General features: G+C 49.7%; 1 protein-coding gene across 1 annotated transcript; it reads left to right on the plus strand.

Moving 5' to 3' along the window:
- Positions 1-582: 582 nt before the first annotated feature.
- CDCP2 (CUB domain containing protein 2) lies at positions 583-19,898 on the plus strand. The gene is made up of 7 exons (XM_023186901.1): positions 583-670; positions 760-920; positions 7,994-8,341; positions 11,228-11,563; positions 12,556-12,909; positions 15,811-15,989; positions 19,308-19,898. The coding sequence occupies exons 2-7, from the start codon at positions 842-844 to the stop codon at positions 19,632-19,634; spliced, it is 1,623 nt and encodes a 540-aa protein (XP_023042669.1). The 5' UTR covers positions 583-670; positions 760-841; the 3' UTR covers positions 19,635-19,898.
- Positions 19,899-21,916: the final 2,018 nt, after the last annotated feature.

Genomic DNA, 21,916 nt, shown 5'->3' on the forward strand with positions numbered 1-21,916 from the left:
TTGGACACAAAGTTCCCAGGGCATTTCTGCAGCACCAGCTCCTTGTGCAGGGCCTGGCACAAAACGATGTTCAAGCAAGGCTTGGGATCAATAAAGGAGCAAACATTTCATATTCTCGGCCAGAAGTTACACTGGGGCCCAGACCTATTATTGCATTAGGAGTTGCACAATATGATTTTCTGTTATTCCTGCTTCATTCTTGTGTGAAAAAGACTTTTCCTTCATCAACTGTCCACAGCAACCTCCTTCCCTCCTCTGAGCTAAATCCGCATGTCTGAAGGAAGTTGTCCCGCGTGTCCCACTAAATACAGGCTCCTTTCAGCTCCCTCAGGAGTTGGGGTGGGAAGAACCTGTAGCAAGCACCTACTCTGTGCTTTAGCAAGTGCCGTCTCCTTTCATTTTCACAACAGCCTCTGGGTCGGAGCTGAACAGCCCTGCTGGATGGATGAGAAGACCCAGACCAGAGGAGTTAAATGACTTGTCCAAGGTGACCTGGCAAGTTACAGGCTGAACTGGGATTGATTCCAGATCTACCTGGCCCCAAAAGTTATGCCTTTTCTCCACCACCCACTTTCCTTCCAGGCCCGAGTTTCTTCCCTTCCTGATACACTGTGGTCGGTGCAGATCTCAGAACGTGTAAACCTGGTGACACCAGATCCGTCACTTGACAGTGAGTGAAGGAAGTACCCAGGGATCGGCTTACTAATTCTAGGGGCCAGTGAATTATTCATGCCATCATTAACTTGGAGGCCCTTTCAGCCTCACCTCTCTCCCCTGCTCCGGACCCTCAGATCCTGGCCTACCTGAGCTCGGCAGACCTGTGGGGGCCCCTGGTGAGGAGATGCTGGCAGAGCGGGGGGCTTGCCTGCTGCTGGCAGTGGCACTGCTGGGCCCAGGGCCCCGGGCCCAAGCCATGGAAGGTAGGCACTCTTGGGACAGACCCAAACTGGGAGGGGAAGGAGGTGGGCAGGCAGCAGCCAGGGGCTCAAGAAGTTTCTACATGGGAAGCCAGAAAGCAGGAGGTCCTTTTAGGGGATGTGGCTGAGTTGAGAATGTATTTGTTCCTGAGATGGGGGGGGAAGACAATATTTATTGAGTGTCTGCCATGTGTTGGATGTTTCACATGTAGGTTGTATTTAATATGCACAACAAACTTCAAGGTGGATGTTAGTCCCCCATTTTCCAGATGAAGAAACTGAGGGCTAGAGATATTAAGTAACCTGTCCAAGACTACATGGTCACCCAGGTTGAAGGGAATGGCTCCAAAAACTATTAAAGGTTTATTGCTAAAGAGTTTTTTTGTTGTTGTTTGTTTGTTTGTTTTTTGAGACAGAGTCTTGCTCTGTCACCCAGGCTGGAGTACAGTGGCCCAATCTCAGCTCACAGCAACCTCCACCTCCCAGGTTCAAACAATTCTCCTATCTCAGCCTCCCGAGTAGCTGGGATTACAGGCGTGTGCCACCACAACTGGCTAATTTTTGTATTTTTAGTAGGGACGGGGTTTCACCACGTTGGTCACGCTGGTCTCGAACTCCTGACCTCAGATGATCCGCCTGCCTCGGCCTCCCAAAGTGCTAGGACTTACAGGCGTGAGCCACCACGCCCAGCCTATTGCTGAAGAGTCTTTATTCTCCTCCTGAGACCCTGCTGTCCATCCCACTGCCAAGCAAGTGAAATCAAAGTTCCTTCTTATGGTATTCAGTGCCCTCTGAGTGTGGGCTCCAACTTCCATATCGTATTGAGCCTCAGTTTCCTGTATCCCTTGGGCATCCCATGCTCTGGTAGGGGAATCACAACCCCTTCTGCTTCACCCTGAGGGATCTTAAGTCCTGCTGTCCCCTCTGTCTGGAAAATCTCTTTTCCCTTTTTCCACCTGAGAACATCTGGCTCACCCTTCAAGCTCAGATCAAATACCACTCCCTCCACGGCCTTCCACATCCTCCATCAACCTCACACACGCCTTCACTGGGGCTCCTGGAACCCTCTGCCTGCACTGTGGTCCCCAGTGGCTTTGAGCTGCTCTGGCTTTTCAAGCGTTGTTTACCTGTCTGTGAAGCTGGGGTGATATCATTTCACCCTTCTGCAAGGCTCAAGTGGGGCTCAGGGAGGAATTGTACCTTGCCAGTCACCCAGTCACTGACAGAGATGGGATGGGCACCCAAGTGTCTCAACCCATGCCTGGGTAGTGGGAGGAGCTAGCTGTTCCTATTTTCCAGCCACTGGGGCTTAAGGGGCCTTGGGGTAACCCTGGGTATCAGTGTGCCTGGCTGGATCCTAGTGGACAAGGTCTCTGCTTATGCTGATGACTGGAGCCACCTGGGCTGTAAGAATTTCGCTCTGATGCTCTGGTGTCTTTCCCTGTCCTGTGGGAAGGGCTGGGGGAAGGACAACAACAGGCATTGGACAGAATATCTCTTTGTCCTTTTGCCATAAAGGTATGAATTAGATGCCATTCCTGCCCTGTCCCACTCCAAGATCCAGGCAGAGAGCCAATAATATGCATCTGTGTGGCCCTCACACAGCCTTTAGCTCATCAGCGCTCACAGTCACCCAGCAAGGGAGGCACCACTGTCCCCATTTCACGGCTCACAGAGGCTAAGTGCACGTGTGTCTGAGCCTTTGTCCATGCCATTCCCTCCCTGCAAATCTTCCCCAACTGATGAAACTCATTCTTCCTAGACAAACTCAAATATCACCCGCTCTGGGAATCTTGCCCCTCCTTGATACTGCTGGCCCCAGGAAGACTGGATTTCCTCTCCCCGGGCTCCAGAGCCCCTTTGTGGCCACAGTGCAATCACGCTGTGTGTTTTGTCTCATTTCCATGATGCCCCCTCCCCAACCCCATGGTAAGGTTCCTACGGAGGGGCCCATTTTGAATCAGCACAGGCCTGGTACAGGGCACACGTTAAGCGAGTGCGTCTTCTCTTACGGGGATTTAGTTAAGTATATTCTTCAGGATGCTTTTGGTTGCAAGTGACAGAAACTCAACCTGGATGAGTTGAAGCAAAAAGAAGAATACATTGGCTCTGTAACCAGGGAGGCAGGAGGTAGCCGAGCTGGGCTCAGGGATGCCACAGCCAGGGCCTCTGGGCTCCAGGGCCACTTCCACTTTTCACATGGCTCTTCCAGTTCACAGAGGGGGTTTTTCCTTAAGCCCTGAGCATAAATAATTTAAAAAAAAATTTTTTTTTGAAACGAAGTCTCACTGTCTCACCCAGGCTGGAGTGCAGTGGAGTGCAGTCGGCTCAGTGCAGCCTCTGCCTCCTGGGTTCAAACAATTCTCCTGTCTCAGCCTCCTGAGTAGCTGGGATTACAGGAGTGCACCACCACACCCGGCTAATTTTGTATTTTTAGTAGAGACGGGGTTTCACCATGTTGGCCAGGCTGGTCTTGAACTCCTGACCTCAGGTGATCCACCCACCTTGGCCTCCCAAAGGGCTGGGATTACAGGCATGAACCACCACACCTGGATAATAATAATTTTTTTAAAAAGTCAAAAGAGTCAAATACTGACCAAATGCAATGTATGGACCTTATTCCACCCCCAGGGCTCCCCCTCCCAGTCAAGGGACCAGAAAGGAAAGAATCCCTATGTGGACATTCTGAGCAGAACTCTGGCCCGGCCTGGAGCACATGCCCACCCCGCGGGCCAGTCACTGTGGTGGTGGCGGGAGCCCCAGGACTCCCCAGCTAGAGTCAGGCGTCCACCCCTGGGGCAAGGAAGAGGAGGGAGGGTTACTACGTGGAGGTAAGGAGGGGAGCAGTGTCTAAAAGAGGGGGCTATTGTTGCAAGAGGCAGAGGAAGAGGTATTGGGTAGACCCAAAGCAATAGATGTCCACTACAGCAAGTAACGTCCCTTTCCGGGGCTCAGTTTTCTCATCTGTAAAATGAGTCAGTAGCACCTGCCCTGCCTAGTTCATGGGGCTGTTGTGAGGGTTATATAAGATCATTCACTCACTCACTCATTCAGCAAATATACACTGAGCACCAGCTTTGTGCCAGATACTGCTCCGGGTGCTTGCAATACAGCAGGGAGAGGGACAGAAATCCTTGTGCTCATAGAGCTTACATTTTCTGGCAGGATACTGAACCAAATCAATAAGTAAAATAAATAGTATGTTAGATCGTGACGAATTCTATGGAGAAGCATATGGTACTAAAGAGAGAGAAGGAGCATGAGCTGGGGAGAGGGTTTCAGGTGTAAATAGGGTGGTTAGGGAAGGCCTCATTGAGAAGGTGACCAGGGATGTGCTGGCTATTTTGTTAGCTTTTAATTATGAAAAATTTCAAACACACCCAAAGCACAGAAAATCATACAATGAATCCCTATGTCCCCATCAATCATCTTCAATAATTATCAACGTTCTGCCTTTCTTGTTTCTTCTATCTCACCCCAGCCCCATTCTGGGAGGTGTGGAGAAATCTAAAGCCTATCTCAGATGCCATATTATTTCACCCATAAATACGTCAGAATATGTCTCTAACAGAGAAACACATAAAACTATACATAACCTCAATACCTTTATCATGGTATAATAAGTCCTTAATTTAAAAAAAGAAATTTTAGAGACAAGGTCTCTCTCTGTCACCCAGGCTGCAGGGCAGTGCTGTGGCCATAGCTCACTGTAGCCTCGAACTCCTGGGCTCCAGTGGTTCTCCTGCCTCAGCCTCTTGAGAACCTGGGACCACAGGAGCACTCCACCACTCCCGGCTTCATTCCTTAATTTATGTGCTAACTCAATTCATGTTCAGTTTTCCCCAATTATTGACCAAAAATATATATATATAATATAATACATTATATATAAATATATATTTATATTATATATAAATATATATATATTTTATACTTCATTTGTTCAAATCAGAATCCAAACAAGGTCCATACATTGCATTTGGTTGATATTTGACTTTTAAATTTTTTATAAAAGTATTACTATTTGTACAGACAGGGTCTCACTATGTTGCTCAGGCTGGTCTCAAACTCCTGGACTCAAGTGATCCTCCTGCCTTGCCCTCCCAAATTGCTGGGATTACAGATCTGAGCCATCATGGCCAGCCAAAATTATGTTTTCCTAGTGTTGTTATTCTTTCTGAGGTTTTCCATAAATAAGTTTTCCTGGGTGGGCGCGGTGGCTCACGCCTGTAATCACAGCACTTTGAGAAGCCCAGGTGGGTGGATCACTTGAGGTCAGGAGTTTGAGACCAGCCTGGCCAATATAGTGAAACCCTGTCTGTACTAAAACTACAAAAATTAGCTGGGCATGGTGGCAGGCACCTCTAATCTCAGCTACTCAGGAGGCTGAGGCAGGAGAATTGCTGGAACCCGGGAGGTAGAGGTTGCAGTGAGCCAAGATCATGCCATTGCACTCCAGCCTGAGCTGACAACAGCGAGACTCAGTCTTAAAAAGTAAATAAATAAAAATAAAAAGTTTTCCCTCACCATCTATTTAGTTGTCCAGAAATACAGTCCATATAGGAAAGGCCAAGCAGATGTTAAATTTCTATTTATCAATTTCCTTAAAAAAATTGATAAATGAGTTAGGGTCTAGCAACCTCTAAAATACACCAATGACTTTCATTTTAATTTCTTTCGGGTTACATTGTGAATTATTGTTTTTATATATGTTATATGTTTCAATCCACTGCAAGCATTACTCTCTTTTGATGCTCGAATTGTACCTTCTTTAGCCAGTGGAAGCCACTTCAAGTAGGTTTCTGTGTCTTTTTTTTTTTGAGATGGAGTCTTGCTCTGTCACCCAGGCTGGAGTGTGGTGGCACAATCTCAGCTCACTGCAAACTCCACCTGCTGGGTTCAAGCGATTCTCACGTCTCAGCCTCCTGAGAAACTGGGATTACAGGCGTGTGCCACCACACCCAGCTAATTTTTGTATTGTTAGTAGAGACAGGGTTTCGCCATGTTGCCTGGGCTGGTCTCAAACTGGTGAGCTCAAGCAATCGGCCCACCTCAATCTCCCAAAGTGCTGGGATTACAGGCGTGAGCCACTGCGACTGGCTAGGTTTCTGTGTCTTTTGACACAATCTCAGCAGTCTTTGATAGCTTCTTTGCTGTTTAGCATAGCAAGATAACCAAGCATATTTTGTGTAGTTCCTGTATTAAACCTGGTACCAGACATTGCTCTAAAGAGCCTTGTTCATTTTAGCTGAACATAAGAATCCTAATCGAAAGCCTAGAGGTGGAAAATGCCACTGGATTCTAGGCCTTCTTGGTAAACAGAACTAGGAAATAAATTTTTAAAATATAAAAGTAAATGAAGCTCACACTGATACTTTCAATTCAAATTAAGGATCATAAGAGTTTTACTTACTATTTTAAATTTATACCTATCAGGCTGGGCGCGGTGACTCATGCCTGTAATCCTGCACTTTGGGAGGCCGAGGCCAGTGGACCACCTGAGATCAGGAGTTTGAGACCAGCCTGCCCAACATGGTGAAACCCTGTCTCTACTAAAAATACAAAAATTAGCTGGGCGTGGTGATGGGCACCTATAATCCCAGCTACTTGGGAGGCTGAGGCATGAGAATCGCTTCAACCTGGAAGGCAGAGATTGCAGTGAGCTGGCATCATGCCACTGCACTCCAGCCTGCACTACAGCGCCAGACTCCGTCTAAAGAAAAAAAAAAAAAATCATACCTATCACTCTTACACTGAAAATATTGGTTTCTATTGACATTAACTTACTTATTTGCTCTAATATATAATAATTGTAAAATGATATTTAATATTATTACTAATAGTAAGTTTACTGAATATAGTTTAAGATGTTGCTGCAGTTCATTTTGTCCTTGAGATATATCCCACTAGGACTGTGTGGTCAAAATACTGTCTTTCAAAGTCATTTGAAATCATTTTTCCCCATGTGACTGTGGCTCCAAGTTGGTAAGATTCAGTTTATTTGTTTCAGTATGGGATATTTAGGGGTTACTTAACTTTTTTTTGATCTCTTAAAATTATATAAAATATTTTATGTGCTTACAAAGTGAAAATTATGAAACAGGATACATTTAAGGAGATCCAGCCGTCATGCCTGCTTCCTCCCCTCTTTTTACTACTTCCCCTGACAGAGAATTATTCTTATTAGTTTCTTTCCATTGTTTTCTTTTGTTAAACACAAGCAAATCTGCACATATAAAAACGTACTTTTAACATTGTAGTAGACTGTGCATATTTTCACTTGCAGGGTTATTATTATTATTAATTTCAAAATAATGTTTTAATAATTAACTTAAATTCCCTACTGCATAATGTTTTAACTAACATTCTGAGGCCGTCATATGTGTGTGTGTGTATATATATATATATATATATATATATATATATTTTTTTTTTTTTTTTTTTTTTTTTTTTTTTTTTTTTTTGGAGACAGAGTCTCCCTCTGTCGCCCAAGCTGGAGTGCAGTGGCATGATCTCGACTCACTGCAACCTCTGCCTTGGGGGTGCAAGCAATTCTCCTGCCTCAGCCTCCCAGGTACTGGGACTACAAGTGCGTGCCACCACACCTGGCTAATTTTTGTATTTTTAGTAGAGACGGGATTTCACTATATTGGCCAGGCTGGTCTCGAACTCCTGACCTTGTGATCTGCCCACCTTGGCCTCCCAAAGTGCTGGGATTACAGGCGTGAGCCACTGCACCTGGCCCCATAAACTCTATAGTTTCCCTGCTATGTTTATTGTCTGTCTTGCCTGCCAGAATGTAGGCTCCATGAGGGTAGAGGTTTTGTCTGTTTTGTGTCTGCCGTGATCCCAGCACCTAGAACAATGCCTAGCACTCAAACAGTATTTGTGGAATGAATACCAGCATGCTTGATCAGCATCTGAAGAATAAGCAGATGCATGAGCAAATAAACACATGGCCTTGTGTTCCCTCATTCCATCCCAAGAATCCAGCTTTGTAGCTGGGCCCACTGCCCTTACCACATGTACCCAAGACTCCAGCATGGAGTCTCAGCCATCCTTCTCTCTTGCCCCAGGTATCAAATGTGGGGGTGTGCTCTCAGCACCTTCTGGAAACTTCTCCAGTCCCAACTTCCCTAGACTGTACCCCTACAACACAGAGTGCAGCTGGCTGATTGTGGTGGCTGAGGGCTCCTCGGTGCTGCTCACCTTCTATGCCTTTGACCTGGAGTACCATGACACCTGCAGCTTTGACTTCCTGGAGATCTACAATGGGGCCTCACCGGACAAGGGCAACCTGCTGGGGAGGTTCTGCGGCAAGGTGCCCCCACCGCCCTTCACCTCCTCCTGGCATGTTATGTCTGTCGTCTTCCACTCGGACAAGCACGTGGCCAGCCATGGCTTTTCTGCAGGCTACCAGAAAGGTCAACAGGGGGCCTTAGGGACCTGGTGCAGTGGCTCACACCTGTAATCCTGGTGCTTTGGCAACAAAGTGGGAGGATGACTTGAGCCCAGGAGTTCAAGGGGGGATTTGGCAGTGGAAGAGCTGGTTCTGGGGTAGAGGTGGGAAGATAGCAGCAGGGCTCAGGTGAGACCTGCAGGGTCTCATCATCTTGGCACATAGGCTGCTCTGTATCCTGCACGACCCAGCTCTCATGCATAGTTTATAAGGCAAAAGCAGCCGCCTCACCGTTCATGTCCATGCTGGTAATCCTGGTAGCTGGGGTTCCCACCTTCATGGCAATGCTCCCCATGCCTCCCTCCATTTCTCCCAGAGTCCTCAGAGGGTCGCACTGTGCTCAGGAATGAGGCTCTCACGCTCTACTACCCTTGTCCTTCTTGTCCTCTGTCATGGCATAAGGCCACAGGAGGGGACACCACTGCTGTTGCCACCTTCTGCGGCATCCCACCACTTCACAGCTTGGGAATCCTTGCCAGAGTTCCCGCAGTAGGGTCTGGGTGGAGCTGGTGACTTTTATATCATGTGTCCCTAACCCCTCCCTCCTTCAGCCAGGCTTGACACTTGGCGTCTCAGTCTAGTGAGGGGAGAGGAGGCCTTGCTCTTCTTGTCATTGTCTTTGATTCACTCATCCTTGTCCCCAGGTTCTGTGCAAAGGCTCAAACCTCCTGCTTCTTCCCAATGCCAGAATCAAGGCCTTGTTGATGTTAGCTCAAACAGTAGACACCCACAGAGGCTACTGGTCCCCAGGGTCCACCAACAGCAATCCCGGGGACTCAGGTGGGACCCCAGTCACTGCCGCATTTAGAAGGATAGAATTGTAGAATGCCACAACACAAGAACCACAGGCTGATCTAATAATAGTTTTGGAATTTTAGACCCTTAGATTTGTAGAATGTTAGGATATCAAAGTCATAATACCATCAGCCACATTTCCCAACATTTTTTTTTTTTTTTTTGAGATGGAGTCTCACTCTGTCACCCAGGGTGGAGTGCAGTGGTGCAATCTCCGCTCACTGCAAGCTCCGCCTCCTAGGTTTACACCATTCTCCTGCTTCAGCCTCCTGAGTAGCTGGGACTACAGGCGCCCGCCACCTCGCCCGGCTAGTTTTTTGTATTTTTTAGTAGAGACGGGGTTTCACCATGTTAGCCAGGATGGTCTCCATCTCCTGACCTCGTGATCCGCCCGTCTTGGCCTCCCAAAGTGCTGGGATTACAGGCGTGAGCCACCATGCGCAGCCTGTAAAGTCATATTTTAACTTCTTATAAGCCAATCATTAAAAACACAAGTAAATACGGATGACCTCCAGTGAGTTAAATTTTAAAATGTAGAATATTTAAATTTTAATATCTTATTAAAGATATTAAAAACTGTGGGTGTTGTCTTTTCATTACATTAAAAGAAAGCTTGAAATACAGCATAAGAATGAAATTTGCACCAGGTGCCAGCAGGTGCTCCAGGGGGCTGCTGAGGAGCCCCAGGGCACAGTTTGGAAGCCTCTGAGAAGGTTGTTAGTGTTGGAAGGGATCTCACAGGCTATCTAAATCTGCCCTCTCATTTCACAAAATCTGAGTACCTGAGAGGGCCTTCATAAAGTCACACGGCTGGGCCAGCACTGGGAAAAGACGCCAAGTCCTCAGACGCCCCATCCAGAGCCCTGGTCACACAGCCGTGCCATAGGGTGAGACGCTGGGGTCTCAGGAAATACATCCCACATGTGCCCTCCCTGCTGGTGACCTCCGGCAAGTCACGGCATTCACCCACACTTGCTGTGTGGTTGTACTGGCCAAGCTGGCTTCCTGAGAGTTTCCAGCAGCATATTCTCAGACTCTGCTCAAGTCTGAGCCCAGTGGATCAAGCTGGTTCAGTCTTACGATCTCTAATGTTCCAATGAGGCTCAGAGAGGTGGGGTTACTTCCCCGGAGTCACACAGCTAATAAAAGGCAGAGATGGGAGACTAGTCTTCAGATGTCAAACCAAGCTCTACTTCATCAGGTCCTCTCTCTAAGTCTCGGTTTCCTCATCTGTTAGGGAGGTTTGATTACATTCCTGAGCTCAGGCACCCCAGCCTCTGTGCCCCACTGTGCCTCATAGGAGTGGAGAGTGAAGGTCACAAGGGTCAAGTGCACAGGGTCCACAGTAAGTCTTCCTGGGTTCAAATCCTACTTTCTCAGTTACCAGTCGGGTGACTGCTCTCAGGGCCCTGACCATGTTCCTTGGGCCCTGCCACTTCAGTGTGCGTCTGCCAAACTCCACAGTTCTTTGTTGGAGGGTTTTTTCTGAAGTCTCAGTAGGTCACTCCCAGCCCACAGCAGCCCTCCACCTGCACTCTGGGGAGTTGGCATATAAATGCCGCAGCTCCCTCCCTCCTAGATTGACAGAACTCGGAAGTGTGTGCTTTACCCTGTCCCCAGAGTTCCCCTGCAGGTCAGCAGCTGGCTTGAACACACCTCCCCTTCTGTGTCCACTCCCTCCCTCCCCATCTGGGGGCCCCTGGATCTCCCAAGCAAACTCCTTGCACTCAAATCCTTATCTCAGGGTCTGCCTGGGATAAACTCAATAAGCTACTGAACTTCTCTTTGCCTCCCTTTTCTTAATTATAAAATCAGAGAAACTGCAGCACAGTCCTTGTGGGGCTAGTCTGAGGATCTGAACAGGCAGCATAGGTGCCAAGTGCTAGGCCTGTGCACGTACTACACTTGCTACTTGGGTAGCAGGTGCTTGGTGGATGGTAATGAGACCCTCATGAGATACCTCTGGGGGCAGCATGTTGGGGTGTCTGGTTCTCAAGGGAGGAAATTGGGAACCACAAGGAGAAAGAAAGGTCAGCTCAAGTGGGCTCTCTTGCAGATGTGTGTGGAGGCGTCCTGACTGGCCTGTCGGGGGTCCTCACCAGCCCTGAGTACCCCAACAACTACCCCAACAGCATGGAGTGCCACTGGGTGATCCGGGCCGCTGGCCCTGCCAGCGTCAAGCTGGTGTTCGTGGACTTCCAAGTGGAAGGCAATGAGGAGTGCACCTATGACTACGTGGCTGTGCTTGGGGGGCCTGGCCCCACCCATGGGCACCACTACTGTGGCAGCACCAGGCCCCCCACCCTCATGTCTCTGGGCCACGAACTGCAGGTGATCTTCAAGTCCGACTTCAACATCGGAGGCCGTGGCTTCAAGGCCTACTACTTCTCAGGTAGGAGGGGCTGGAGCTCCACCCCGAATCCTCCTGTGCCTACTGGGTTCCTATCTCCCCATTACACGTGCAGGGATCACACCTTTCTGCCCCCCAGCGGCCTTGGGCTTTCTGCACTGTCTCTACCTGGAATGCTCTAGCATACCTTTGGCCAATGCCAAGACATAAGCATGTCACCTCTGCAAAGACTTCCTGTTTTACCAGAATTGATCCCTTTTTCAACTCCTTATAGAAGTTTTTTACACTATGATCTAACATTTGTCTCTTCTATATGTGGTTTGCTTGTCAATCTCCCCTGTCTGACTGAGTCCCGTATGGGCTTATCTTTGCACCTGGCACATAGTAGTTACTGAGTATTTTTACAAATGAATGTATGAAGTCATGGGAAGTTTATAGTCTAGTTAGAGAGATTATAAGGAAACAGACAATGCAAGCCATTATGATCTGTGCTACCCATCAGTAAGAATCATGGATGACTTCGTGGGGAAAGAATTCAGCAGTACCCTGAAGGAGTTAGATGGAAGCAGAAGGGAAGGGTGTTCCAAGCAGAAGGAACAGCATGTGCAAAAGCCTGGAGGGCAAGGAGTGTTTGGTATGCTCATAGTACATACCAAATGGGGCAGTGAGAAAAGGGGAAAGGCCAGGCATGAACCACATCATCTGTCAAGCCAGGGAGTTTGGAGGTAACTCTGAGGACAGGTATTGTGTATTATTAGTGAATTCCTAACAAGGCCTATACCCGTGATGGGGACTGTCGGTTGGAATGCAAGTCCCAGCTTTCAGCAAGTTGCAGTTTAAAACAAGCTTTGGGATCAAGCATCCCAACTTTCAGCTAGGTGGGATCAATTGTCTGGTTTGCTAGCCATGGTGCCCACAACCTGCCCGGTGGTTTTAGGACCACTGTGGCGCCTGCTGCCTAAGCTGTAACTGCAGAGGGTGACTTCTCCTCTCCCCTCACTGTTGCTCCTCCCACATCCCCCTCCCCCACCCAGGACAATGCCAGGAGGTATACATGACCATGCGGGGCAACTTCTCCAGCCCACGGTACCCCAGTTCCTACCCCAACAACATCCGCTGCCACTGGACCATCCGCCTGCCCCCGGGCTACCGGGTCAAGGTATTCTTCCTGGACCTGGACCTGGAGGAGCCCAACAGCCTGACCAAGACCTGTGACTTTGACCATCTGGCAGCCTTCGATGGGGCCAGTGAGGAGGCACCCCTGCTGGGGAATTGGTGTGGACACCACCTGCCACCACCTGTCACTTCAAGCCACAACCAGCTTCTGCTTCTGCTGCACACGGACCGCAGCACCACCCGCAGGGGCTTCTCCGTGGCCTACATCGGAGGTCAGCTGGGCTGTGGGAGTGGGTCCATTGAGGGGGAAGGGGAGGCTTTGCAGCCTTAGTCTTTGCAGCCTCTTTCCTCCATCCCACCAGTTTGTCCTGCCCCCCATGAATGGTCTTCTCCAGTGCCTTTTCCGTTGGCTACACCCTTGCCCACTCTCGGGACCCCTGAGACTGGACGGCAGGGCTCCTGCTTATTTCCACTATTGCAGAGCCTCCTTCCCCAGCTCCTAACTTCACAAGTCCTCACCCCTCCCCATCTGGTTCCTTCCCCCTGGCCCCTGTGTTGTTATTGGTCCCCTGTATCCAGGGGAAATAGACAAAATATGCTAATATTGTTTATGGCAAAAAAATTGGTATAACCGTAGGGATGCCTACCAGCCCTGCTTGTATCATTCAGAGCTACTCATTGAAAAAATGGTGCTTGTTTTTCCTCACTCAACAAGAAGCCTGGAGCTAGGCAGCTGCTGTATTGGTCCAGGGGCTCAACACTGTTCCAAGTGTTATCTCTGGGACTCTCTGAGCCTCACAGCTGCAAGATGGCTGCCATAGCTCCAGGCATCACATCCATGTTCAAGGCTAGAGAGAACAAGGGAAGTGCCAGCTGCAAATGACTCTTTATCAAGAAAGCAAAAGCGTCTTTAGAACCTCTCACAAGACTTTTACAAAATGTCCAAACAGTTTGAACTCAGTCAGATGGCCCTGCCTTGCTGTAGAGGAAGCTGGGGAGCTGGTATTTGGCTTTCTCAGACTCCATATTATTGTGTAGATTTGTCAGCCAAGAGGGTCCACCATTGCTTCCCTCCTCCCACCCTTCCTTGTCTATGGGCGCAGAAATGTCTGCACTCTGCACCTATCGTGCTCTCTTCCTGGCCAAGCAAAGCTCCTCATTGTGCAGGCATAGCAACGGAGGTGCTGAGGGGAAAGACTTCATTGTGACCACATGGGCAGTCAGTGGCACAACCAGGATTAGAACTTACTCTGCTGCCTTCTTCTTGCTTGTTTGAGAGGGACACGAGGGAGGGGAGCCCAGAGCTAAGCTCAGAGAGACCAGGGTCACGTCCAAATGCTGCCATTTACTGATCATCCAAGAGGGCTCATCTATATAAGAGGTTGATGAAGGCCCTAGACAGGTGGTCGTGAAGGCCAAAGGAAGTAACAAGGTCACAATGCCTGGATCCAAGGACATCTTTCCTTCAGGAAGGTGTCTCAGGCCTGTTCAGCATTTAAAAAATCTTTCCTTGCTCCATATGCAAGGGCAGTTGGGGCCAGGGATGGAGGAGATCGTGAGCTACAGCAAGATTGCGGCAGAGCCGTGAACTTGGGCAGGCCCAGCCCCTTCGGGCCTCAGTGGGCTCCACCTGGAAGCCCAGGTGGGAGAGCTGTGGCTCTGTTAGCACAGCCCTGGAGAGCTCAGCTCCATTGGCTCTGCCTCCACTAGCTGGCATTGCCCTATGTCTCTGTGGGCCTCAGTTTTTCCACCTGTAAGAGGAGGATATTGACGGAAAGATCTTTAAAGTTCCTTTTGCCTCTGATAATCTCATTTTCAGAACTCTCCCAGGCCCTCTCCCAGCCCTGTGTGATCTAGGACACGCCCCTTCTGCAGAGAAGGAGAGAAAGTTGGGGGGGTTCTCATCCCAGTTCCTGTTCCAGGGGCTTCAGGGCAGGAATGCCCACTCCAACTCCACCCCACATCCCTTCCCCTCAGATCCCCGTGGGGGCCCAGGGGCAGACAGGAGCACTCCCACTGGGTGAGGCTCCAGATGCGGCCCAGGCTGCAGGAGACCTTCCCACTGGGAGGGCAGCCACAGTGCCAGTTGGGGGTGACACACAGTTCAGCACCACCGAGATCATCGTGGGAGACGGCTGGCCCATAAATCCCTGACTGCCCAGACACCAGAGGCTGAAATATGTCTGAGGCATTTCCCGGAGAGGGGTTGAGAGTTCCAGGCCTCTCCCTGCCAGCTCGCTTTCCTTTTCCTCCCACCAGGCAGCCGCCTTCCTTCCCTCACCCCTGCCCCTGCATGCATGCACATGCACACACACAAACATGCTCACCCAAAGCAGACACTGTGAGTCATGTGCGACCATCCTGGCCAGGAGGGCTGCAGGAGGCTGCTGAATAGGGCGAACAGACCACCAACTTTGAAATCCTGTCCACCCGGTTGGCCACTGCAAACAACTTCATCTCTCAGAGTGTCAATTTCCAAACCTGTAAAATGAGTTTAGTCACATCTACCTCCTGGGGAGTCATTGTAGGGAGGGAAAGTGAGGCTTCCCTTGCCACCCTTTTTAAAACTGAAACTCTCCTTCCTCACTCCTCCTCAATTCGTTCTACTCTCCTGCTCTTTCTTCTTTGCTTGATTTTCTTTCAGGGCACTCTGACACGTGGGTGTATTTTACATTTATTGCCCCCTCCCCCATCTAGAATGTAAGCTCCACAAGGCAAGAATTTCAGCTGTGTTTTTTCCTCATTTTTGTATTTGTGGTGCTGAGCATAGGGCCTGCACATAGTAGGCCATCAATATATTTGTTAAATAATTAAATGAATTGCCTGGCACATGGCCAAGAGATTAGTAGATGAACTTTATGATTATTAAGAACATTCATTCATTCATTCACTCAGCATTCACTGGGCCTGCCAAGCTCTGTGCTGGGCCCAGAGGACGCTGAGAGAATCAGACTCGGTGCCTTCCCTGAGGAGCTCACAGTCTGATGGAGTTGAACGGAGTAACCCATCTAAGATATCCCTTACCGTGCCCTGTAGGATTCCATAAGAGTTTTTCCTACTCTGGGCCTCAGTTTCCCCATCCACCACCCTTTGTGGGAGGGTGGGGGGCATGGGGGAGTTGAGGGCCAGACTGCCTGACCCTAAGGCCTCCAGCTCCTCCCTCTGGTTCCCAGTGGTGCCCATGAACGTGAGCTGCTCCCGCACGGACTTCCAGATCCTGATCTCCACGCAGGCGCTGGCCCCGCTGGAGCGGACCAAGGTCTACCTGGGCAGCCGGAGCTGTGCTGCCCAGGAGGTCGGCGGCAACTTCAGGATCCAGGCCCGCTTTGATACCTGCGGCACTGAGTCTCAGGTAGGGGCTGGGGGGAGGGGGCAGGCACAAGGGAGGGACTCTGACCCTGCTGAAAGGCATCTGACATTCCTGAAAATTCAGCTTCTCCTGGCTCTGGGGGCCTCACAGGCCTGGATGCAGAGCTAAGCCCTTCTTGGCTTTACTTACCTCAACCAATTTGCTCAGGGTAAATGTAGCAAAGAACTCCAAGAGGAGAGACAGAGGAGAGGCGGTCCCTCCGGTTCCCAGCTCTCTTCCTTTTCTCTTCCCAGCTCTCTTTCCTAACCCCAGCTGCTGCTGCCTAACCTCAGCAGCAATCTAAAGACGCCGGTCACTCCTGCTACAGGGGCCCTGTTGGCTGTTCCTCCCCTTTCCCTTCAGAGCTCCCCAAGGACCCTGAAGACCTCACCCCTTTAATATGCAGAGCTGTGGGAGCCCTGCTTCTCCCACCCCTCCCCAACCTGGTGATCCAGATCCATCCCTGGGCTCCACAGCACAAAAGGCCCTTTCAAGGCATAGGATCCCCTCCCTCAAAAGGCTGTGAGGCTTACAAGTCCATTTTCCCTACTATCCTTGTATTTTGGAGGCCGTGAACCCAGACATAGGGCCCTCAGAGAGTCACTGGGCAGTGGCTCAAGCCCCCTGGATATTTGTATGCTTAGGGACAGGTCAGGAAGTGGGGTACGGAGAAAAGGAACAGTGGCCTCTGTTGGAAAGACTCCCCGGCCTTGAAATCCAGGGACTTTGCAGTCTGACTTAGCAGAAATCATGTGCTTTCCAGCAAACCCTCCCCCGCCTCCCAACATTAGCCACATGTAAGCCTCTGGCCCCTCCACGCCACCCTCTGCCTGTTCAATGCTCCTGGCAGCCACCATCCTTTTGACCTGAGAAGAGGAGGAGGGTAGGGGACCAGTCCTGGCTGCCAAGGTATTCTGCCCTCCCCCTACTCCATGCCCTAAGTCTCCCAGGGGTTTTGTTTGGGACAGAACCACATTCCATAAAGTCATGGAATGATGGAGACAAAGCATCCGAGAAGCAGGGACTCAGGAAATCCTGGAACCAAGGACTCACATACACTCACAGTCTCATAGTCACAGAACCACCACCAGAACTCAGAAACACAGAACCGTGGAATCTTGGTGTATCTTGGAAACATAAAATCAGAGAACCTTAGATTCATGGATTCTTAGTGTAACCCTTATAAATCCTAGACCCTCAAGGATCAGTGTTTGCATAGAGTTGCTTTCGAAGATACGCAGCTCAAACAGCTGACAATGATAAAAAGTAACGCCAATCTTTACGTGCATCTCTTTAAAAACATTAGAGACCTGACTCCCTCCACAGCCATCAACACCCCATGTTGTGTGGCTTTTCTTTCTTTGTCAAGTCTGTCACTCATCAAAACCCCCTAAAGATTCCCCCTACCCCCATTCTCTGATTTTTCCCTCCCTTCCTTGTTGTATAGATTAACATTAGCCTTTCACTGGGTCCCCTTCCACTCTCAGGAGTCTTTCTTTCCCCAGTGTCCTGATTCTATATCCCAAAAATCCAGGGCACAAGTTCTTCTCAGATGGGAGCAGGAGCTCCTGTGGGGACATGGAATCAGAGCCTTTTGGAAGCCTAGAGTTGGAAGAGACACACGAAGTCACCTAGTCCATAAAACTGATTTGTGACCAGCCTGGTCAACATAGTGAAACCTTGTCTCTACTAAAAATACAAAAATTAGCTGGGTGTGGCAGTGGACTCCTGTAATCCCAGCTACTTGGGAGGCTGAGGCATGAGAATTGCTTGAACCCTGGAGGCAGAGGTTGCAGTGAGCCAAGATCGCGCCACTACACTCCAGCCTGGGCAACAGAGCAAGACTCCGTCTCTAAAAAAATAAAAATAGCAACAACAAAACACACACACACACACACACAAGAACCCTCCTGATTTGTGACACCTGTTCAATCCCAAAAGGGTCACCCAGTCTTTGGTGTTGGGGACTTCCTACTATTCACGGCTGCTGTGACTCTGCTAGGCAGCTTTGATTTTTAGAAGTGTCCTCTCAGAAGTGCTACTTGCTAGATGGGGCCAATTAGGAAACCCTGAAGAAGGCAGTGGCTGTGGCAGATTGGGCGTGGTGGGGAGAGTAGTTCTGCATCGCTGCTGACCATGCCGGACTGCCCGTCGCAATGCTGCCCTCCAGCCTGGGCCTGCGGGCCCGTCGTCTCAGGGCCACTCGACTCCTTCATCCGAGGTGGAGGGGAGGGCAGCAGGGTGCCAGGCTCCCACATCTTGTTCCTCGATGGCTCTTCCCAACACAAGGCTGCTGTCCCTGGGGTGGCAAGGGACTCAACAGCAGGATACCTACTGCAGATATCATCAAGAGAAAAGGCTGCAGGGGGAAGCCACACAGCACCGGGGACAAAGCTCCTAATGTGGAGGCAGGAGACTTGGTTTCTGACCTAGCTCTGGGCAAGTCATCACCCTTCCAGGCCTCAGTGGCCACATCTGTAAATTTGCCAAGGATAGAGGATTGGGGTCGATGTTTTGAAAAGCCTCCTTTGGTTCTATATTATTTTGTTTGAGTGAGGTGTGATGGCCAAGAGCACAGTTAAGAGTTGGGCAGATCTGAGTGAGAATATGGGCTCTGTCACTTGTATGCTGTGTGACCTCAGGCAAGGGATTTAACCTCGGGGCCTTAGTTTCCTCCTCTGTAACATGTTTTTTGTTTTGTTTTGTTTTGTTTTGTTTTTGAGATGGAGTCTCGCTCTGTCGCCCAGGCTGGAGTGCAGTGGCACGATCTTGGCTCACTGCAACCTCTGCCTCCCGGGTTCACGCCATTCTCCTGCCTCAGCCTCCAGAGTAGCTGGGACTACAGGCGCCCGCCACCACGCCCAGCTAATTTTTTGTATTTTTAGTAGACATGGGGTTTCACTGTGTTAGCCAAGATGGTCTCGATCTCCTGACCTCATGATCTGCCTGCCTCGGCCTCCCAAAGTGCTGGGATTACAGGCATGAGTCACTGCACCCGGCCACATGGGGGTTTTAATGGTACCAGTAAGAGAAGGTTGTTGTGAGAATTAAGTAAGATATTTAAAAATATAGAGCCTGGACCATGGCAAATGACCCTAGAACATTAGCCGGAGAAACACTGGCATCAAATCTGATATTGTCCTTCCAGACAGCTCACCCTCACGGCACCCCTTTTACAGATGGGACCACTGAGGCTCAGAGTTAGGACTCGAACACAGGCTCCTCGGGCTCTGCCCCCTGGTACTGAGACCCCCACATATATAGGGAAACAAGGTCAGCCTAAGCTCCTTCAGGTGTGACGAGTACCCTGTGACCCCACAGAGAAGAAACAACACTTCAGTGATTGTCAGCGTGCTGTACATCGACTTCTCGGCCGCAGGGCGGGAGGACATCCATGAGTACGAGGTCCGCTGTGAGCCGCGGCGCAAGGAGGCTTCTGTCCACCTGCTCTCTGGCTCTCACTGGCTGGGTCCCTATGCTGCCACTGCAGAGCACCTTCAGGAAGCACCACCCGGGGATGAGGCAGAGGCACTGGAGGGTCCAGTGACCATGGTGGCCCAGGATACCAGTGACATCGTCTTCCTGGGGCTTTGCATCCTGGCTGGAATCCTCATGGTTATTGCCATTGTGGTCTTGATGCTGCTTTGAATAGACAGCATAGCGACCTGGCATCTGACATGCCTGGGAGGCAGCTGAGGGACCTGCAACAGCGGTGGGATGGGGACTTGCTGACTTGGTGACCATGGGCAGGTCATGTCCCTCTCTGAGCCTCCGTTTCCTAGGGACAGCCATTCTGCCCTGCAATCTCACAGGGCTGGCTCAGAGGCAGGCAGAGATGGATAAGAGCTTTGTAATCTGTAGCATGCTGTGTATGTATATGCAATTGCTGTTATTAATTTTAAAGATATTCTACTGTAGAAAAGAACTCTCCCACGTGTGTTACTTGTCAGTTTGGATAGTTGTGGTCACTGGTGGCAGAGTGTAGATAAAACTGACTCATTCTATAACTTACATGGGTGCTTTACCAACTCAGGGTACAAATAAAAGCACCACTAATTTTCCTTCCTCCCTCCTTCCCTCCCTTCTTCCTTCCTTCCTTCCTGCCTTCCTTCCTTCCTTTCTCTTTTCTCTTTTCTTCTCCCTTCCCTTCCCTTCTTTTCTCTTCTCTTCTCTTCTCTTCTCTTCTCTTCTCTTTTCTTTTCCTTCAAGACAGAATCCTGCTCTATTGCCCAGGCTGGAGTGCAATGGCACATTGTTGGCTCACTGCAATCTCCGCCTCCTGGGTTCAAGGAATTCTCTTACCTCAGCCTCCTGAGCAGCTGGGATTACAGGTGCCTGCCACCACACCCGGCTAATTTTTGTAGTTTTAGTAGAGATGTGGTTTCACCATGTTGGCCAGGCTGGTCTCGAACTCCTGACCTCAGGTGATCTGCCCACCTCAGCCTCCCAAAGTGCTGGGATTACAGGTGTGAGCCACTGCACCCGGCCTTATTTTTCCAATTAATTGCTCATCTTAGGCCTTCATTAGCAAGAAGCTAATGAAGTATCCATCCAGGGGCCTTCACCCTCCTGAATTGACCCAGGAACCCTGGGAACTTTGTCTAAAGCAGGCCGGCTCTGCCTCCAAACTCCAGGAATAGAGAAAGGGAGCCAAAGTCCCATCTAGTGCCCTCACTTCAGCCCCTGCCACATGGTGTCAGTGTTGAAGGCTGGACCTGAACATCTTGGCAGATGCTTGTCCGTGGAGGTGGCAATGCCCTGCTGGGTCAGAGCACCATATAAATCAGGGCAGGCCACACACTGTGCTCAGTTGTGAGGCTGGAGCTGAAGGCTGATGTCTCTCTTTCATGTTGGAGTTTTTCCTTAAATGTCTGTGATCCTTGACAAAAGCTGATTGAAGTCCCACACGTCTCTGTCCTTGCCCCTGATACCAAGCTCAGATCGCCAGTCCATCTTTGCCCTCCAGAGGAGTTCTCTTTGGAGCCCTCTGTACCCTCTCCTGCCTTTGGACTTCAGTCAGAGCTACTCCAGTCTACTCAGAGCTACTCCAGTCCACCCACATTTTCTAAGTTCATATCACAGTGAGCTGGGGTTGGGTTTCCCACCCTTCCTCAAGGGAAGACCTCTGGGATTATTATGCAAATTGATCCATCCTTCTCAGAGCTCTCCTTGACACCAGGAAGTGAAGCAATCTTGTTAATGAAAAATAAACAAAAAATGCATTTATAATACACCATTTTCCCCTGCTCATCTTTGTATTTGCATAATGGTCACTCCAGAGAGTCCTTTCACAATAGCAGAAATCTCCAGATTGACCATGCTGCCCACTGGCATCAAGTTAAAAAAACTGTGGCCCAATTGCAATTGTCTCAACAACCCAACAAGCATCCACTGGATTTCAGATTTTGCGTCTGTTGTTGTGGCAGGCTCCAGGCACACAGCAGCACACACGTCAGACAAGATTCCTACCTGCGAGACGTTTGGTGTGGGAGAGCAGAACTGGGGAGGGAGAGGGATAGATGCATCAGTAACTTGGGAAAAAATGAGAAAAAACCAATAAAGTAAGAAATGAATTAAGCAGAGGAAAAAGTTGCCTGGACATTAGGAATTAAAATGGGTTCAAGTCCAACTGGAAGAGTTTGAAATGGGTTCAGGCTCTTCTAGCGAATTAGGGACTTTTGTCAGGGTAGGTGTACCAGCAGGAGAGTCTTGAATCTGCCCTAGGGTGTTGGGAGTAGAGGTCTCTTCCTCTTTCTCTCCTACCCACCTTCCCACCCTCAGTCTTGAGCCAGGTACCTTCAAGCCAGTTACCTTCACCAGTCAGGTGCCTTCATTCTCATGAGCCCATTCCCTTCTCTAGCTCAGTTTTCTTTTTTTATTTCCTTCCTTCCTTCCTTCCTTCCTTCCTTCCTTCCTTCCTTCCTTCCTTC

The sequence above is a fragment of the Piliocolobus tephrosceles genome, chromosome 1 (assembly GCF_002776525.5).
Source record: "Piliocolobus tephrosceles isolate RC106 chromosome 1, ASM277652v3, whole genome shotgun sequence".
Taxonomy (NCBI): Eukaryota; Metazoa; Chordata; class Mammalia; order Primates; family Cercopithecidae; genus Piliocolobus; species Piliocolobus tephrosceles.